Source organism: Empidonax traillii, unplaced genomic scaffold, assembly GCF_003031625.1.
Source record: "Empidonax traillii isolate 1590-97213 ecotype Southwest subspecies unplaced genomic scaffold, ASM303162v1 scaffold2022:size127889, whole genome shotgun sequence".
Taxonomy (NCBI): Eukaryota; Metazoa; Chordata; class Aves; order Passeriformes; family Tyrannidae; genus Empidonax; species Empidonax traillii.
In genome coordinates, this window is record NW_020957215.1 from 20,834 (window position 1) to 24,743 (window position 3,910).

The 3,910-nt window shown below is 51.2% G+C and overlaps 1 protein-coding gene across 1 annotated transcript in view; it reads left to right on the forward strand.

Moving 5' to 3' along the window:
- Positions 1 to 1,890: 1,890 nt before the first annotated feature.
- The window catches only part of LOC114071440 (G protein-activated inward rectifier potassium channel 1), a 32,560-nt gene continuing 30,540 nt past the window's right edge, over positions 1,891 to 3,910 (forward strand). Inside the window, exon 1 of the mRNA XM_027909269.1 lies at positions 1,891 to 2,109. Coding sequence (XP_027765070.1) covers positions 2,052 to 2,109 — 58 coding nt within the window. The 5' untranslated portion in view covers positions 1,891 to 2,051. The remainder of the gene's footprint in view (positions 2,110 to 3,910) is intronic.

Here is a 3,910-nt window from a genome sequence, read left to right on the forward strand (position 1 = left end):
GCTGACCTGGGCAGGGGTGCAGTCCCCAGCCCTGCAGGGATGTGAAATCCATGTGGATGTGGCACTTGGGGACAGGGGACAATGCTGGTTGGACTTGATGCTCTTGGAGGCTTTTCCAGCCTGGAAGAATCTGTGATTCCGGGATTTCCTTCCCCCCTCTGGAGCTCATCCTGTTTTCCTGGCCTGTGCTGAGACCCTCAAGCCCCTTTAACCCTCTTTAACCCTCTTTTTCCATCACTATTTCACCTCTTAAGATCATGGAATCACGGAATCCTGGAATGGTTTGGGTGGGAAGGGACATTAAAGCCCATTCATTCACCTTCCACCAGCCCAGGGTGCTCCAAACCCCATCCAACCTCCCAGGGATCCAGGGGCAGTGCTGGGTGGACAGTTCTGGGTGTCCCCAGTGTCACCCACAGCATCCCAGCCTCCCCTCCCCGTGCCTGTGCTGTTCTCCAGCTGTCCATGGAAGCAGTTCCCTCCCTGGAGCTGCTCCTTGCTCAGCTCACAGGAATTATTTGCTGCTTTTCCTGGGGGATTTTTGCCTTTTTAATTAAAAACTTCCCCGTGGGGAGGGAACAGGCCCAGCCCTGCAGGTGGGGGTTTGTGCAGGTGTGCCCTGGGCTCCTGTAGGGCTGTGAGAGCTGGGATGGGATATAATGGGAGCAGGGCTGGGAAATCTGCACTTGCACACCCAAAAATGGGAGCCCAGACTTGAACAAGACACCCCACTGCTTGTTTGGGGGTTGATCTGTTCCCAATCCAGCACCCCACTCAGGAGGAGGTTTAAAAATAGAACCCAAGTCCTGAGTGAGGCTCCTAATCCTGTTTGCTCTGTCTGATGCCTTTAGATATTAAAAAATCCCGTTTAAGTCGGTGGAATTGCTCGTTGTGGGAATGTTCCCCCCTCAGCTCCAGATGTGGGGAAGGATGGAAAGGCATCCCAGGCAATGATTTAATGCTGGGTTTGGCTCTGCAGAACAACCCCAGCAGTTCCTAAAGCTCTTTTTTTAAAAAAAAAATCTAAATGGAAATAATGGGAAATTCTGTAATAAAAGTAATGACCAGGCTGGGCTGTAATGTTCTGTTCCTGCCTATTCATAACTCAGGGAGAAGGAATAAAAGCTGCAGAGGGGGTGTTCAACCAGGGCTCCTTGTGGATTAGGGATGCCAAGGGAAGCACTGCGAGCTGGGACTGGAGGCTTCAGCTCTAGGTGGCATTTTATGGCTTTGTGAGGTGGCTGTTAATGATGGGACATTGTGGGTGACATCAGGGACACCCAGAACTGTCCAGCCAGCACTGCCCCATCCCTGGCAGTGTCCAAGGCCAGGTTGGATGGAGTTTGGAGCAGCCTGGGCTGGTGGAAGGTGGCCCTGCCCGTGGCAGGGGGTGGCACTGGGTGGGCTTTAAGGTCCCCTCCATTCCTGTGGGTGGCCAGTGGTTTTCCAGGGCTCCCACGCTGATGATGTGTGATGGCAGTAAAATATGGGTTGGAAATAATTCCTGCCTCCTCTGCCAGTGCTGGGCTCCCACCTCTGGCATGGCCTGCTGGCTGGAGCAGGGTTTGCCTGGTGAGATGGGTGGTGCAGAGCAGATGATGTGGGGTGTGGGGTGTGGGATGTGGTTTATGGGATGTGGGCTGCTGCAGGGGTGTCCTGGTGATGGTCATTCCAGCAGTGATCCCAGAATCCCAGGCTGGTTTGGGTTGGAAGGGACCTTAAAGCCCACCCAGTCCCACCTCCTGCCATGGGCAGGGACACCCTTCCGCTGGCCCAGGTTGCTCCAACCTGGCCTTGGACACTTCCAGGGATGTCCCCAAGCCCCCTGGGCACTCTGTTCCCATGCCCAGCCTCTCCTGACCTCCTGCCCTGCTCTGTCTCTCCCTGCCCAGTCCCGGCAGACCCCGGAGGGTGAATTCCTGCCGCTGGATCAGCTGGAGCTCGACGTGGGCTTCAGCACCGGGGCTGACCAGCTGTTCCTGGTGTCCCCCCTCACCATCTGCCACGTGATAGACTCCAAGAGCCCGTTCTACGACCTGTCCCAGCGCAGCATGCAGACCGAGCAGTTCGAGATCGTCGTCATCCTCGAGGGCATCGTGGAGACCACGGGTGAGTGTGGGCTGGGACACTGGGGCTGCAGGGCCACGAGCTGCCTGGCTGGGCCAGGAGCTGGCAGACCCACGGGAATTACAAGCTGGATGATCCTCCCAGCACGGGGTGGGGCCCTGGGGATAGGCCCCTGCAGGGTTAAGGGTTGGGCTCTGTGACGCTCGTGGGTCCTTCCAACTCAGCCCGTTCTGGGACTGTGTGGAGTTAAAGCAGGAAAATCCCCCAGGCCCTCGTGGACATCACCTGTTCTTTGAAAACAGTGCAAGGGATGTAGGATTTTAGCCAGAGTGGCACTCCAGAAGGAGGTTTTATTTCATGGTTTTCCCAAAGCAATACTCTAAGTGTCCCAAGTGAAGAGAGGCCAGCCTGTCCCACATTCAGAGAGGGAAAAAATGCCATTTGTTTGTCACCTGAGCACTAACACTGCTGAGAGAGCTGAGCTGATTGTTCCAGTTACTGAAAGACTCCAATCCCACATTTGTGTGTCAAGTCCCTGCCATTAACATCCCACTTGGAATATAAATGTTCAGTTGTGCAATCAGTGGTGGAATGTGAGAAAGTATGGTTAGAAATGGAATAAAATGTGCAGCCAGCAATCACACACCCATCAGAATAACAGAGTAACAGGTGAACATCACACCTGACTCTGAGCTGTGTCCTGTGTGGTTTATGATCTTTGAAGACTAATTTTGCAGATAATTAATTCTATTTGTTAGATTATCTGGACCGAATTTGCTCTGCGTGGATGAGTTGGTGTATCAGGCTCCTACAAGGTCTATCTACTAACAAGAAAATAGGGTCCAAAATTTCATTAATCCTGTTTCTTTAAACAAAGTTTGGAGCAATTCAGTGTGGCTCAGAATTTTGAAGGGCAGCCAAAAGTTGTGTCTCCCTCCGAACTGTGACTGTTGGAGGGATTTTGGCAGTGTGTGTGTTACCAGGCTGGTGGGTTTTGGTGCTCCCAGGATGTTCTGGTGCTGTGCTGATGCTGGGGGAAAGGCTGGGAACGTGGGATGTGATGCTCCTGCAGCCAGCAAGTCCATGCCTTCATTTCCCAGCCTGCTTTCTGCCCCAGGGAATGTTCAGAATATCTTGGATCATTTTTTTAGTCCATATGTTGGTGTTCCAGTGTTTCCATCCTGTTCTCCTTGCACATCCCAGAGCCTCAGGCTGCAGCTCAGCCTGGTCCCAGGGTGAATCCTCTGTGCTCTCCCATCCTGATATTTTCATAAAAACTTTTATATTTCCTCAAAAATTCCTTGATAGTTCCATAAAAGCTCCTTAATATTTCCACAAAAATTCCCTGATGTTTCCATAACCCCCCACCTCCTGCTGGGATGGAAGCTTTGCAGGGCTCACCTGCAGCCCAGAACACCCATGTGGCTTGTTTTTATTCTTTGCAGAATTGTTTTTCCAGCAAAATAATCGAAGAGAAGTTATTTTGTAAATAACTCTTCAAATTTTAAAACAAAGTGGTGTTTGTTTGGGTACATATTTTAGACCTGGAAGTTATACAGAGAAATGAAGAAAAAAAAAAAAAAAGGCAAAAAGAGGGATTTTCTGGGTCTTTAAAGCCTAATTCGTATAAGCTGCGAATTTGGTGACCTAGTTTTGTGAGATGAGCTGAATATTGGGCAAAATAGAGCAAAATGTGCTCTATCTTGATAAAACATGAAGGGATGAAAGGGTTTTAAAGTTAGGAAAAAAAATCTTCCAGTGGGAGAAAATGAGGGAGGAGGAGAGGACAGGGCTGGAGGAGGACCAGGGATGGCAGGAGGGGGTCAGTGTGAGGATGATGGAG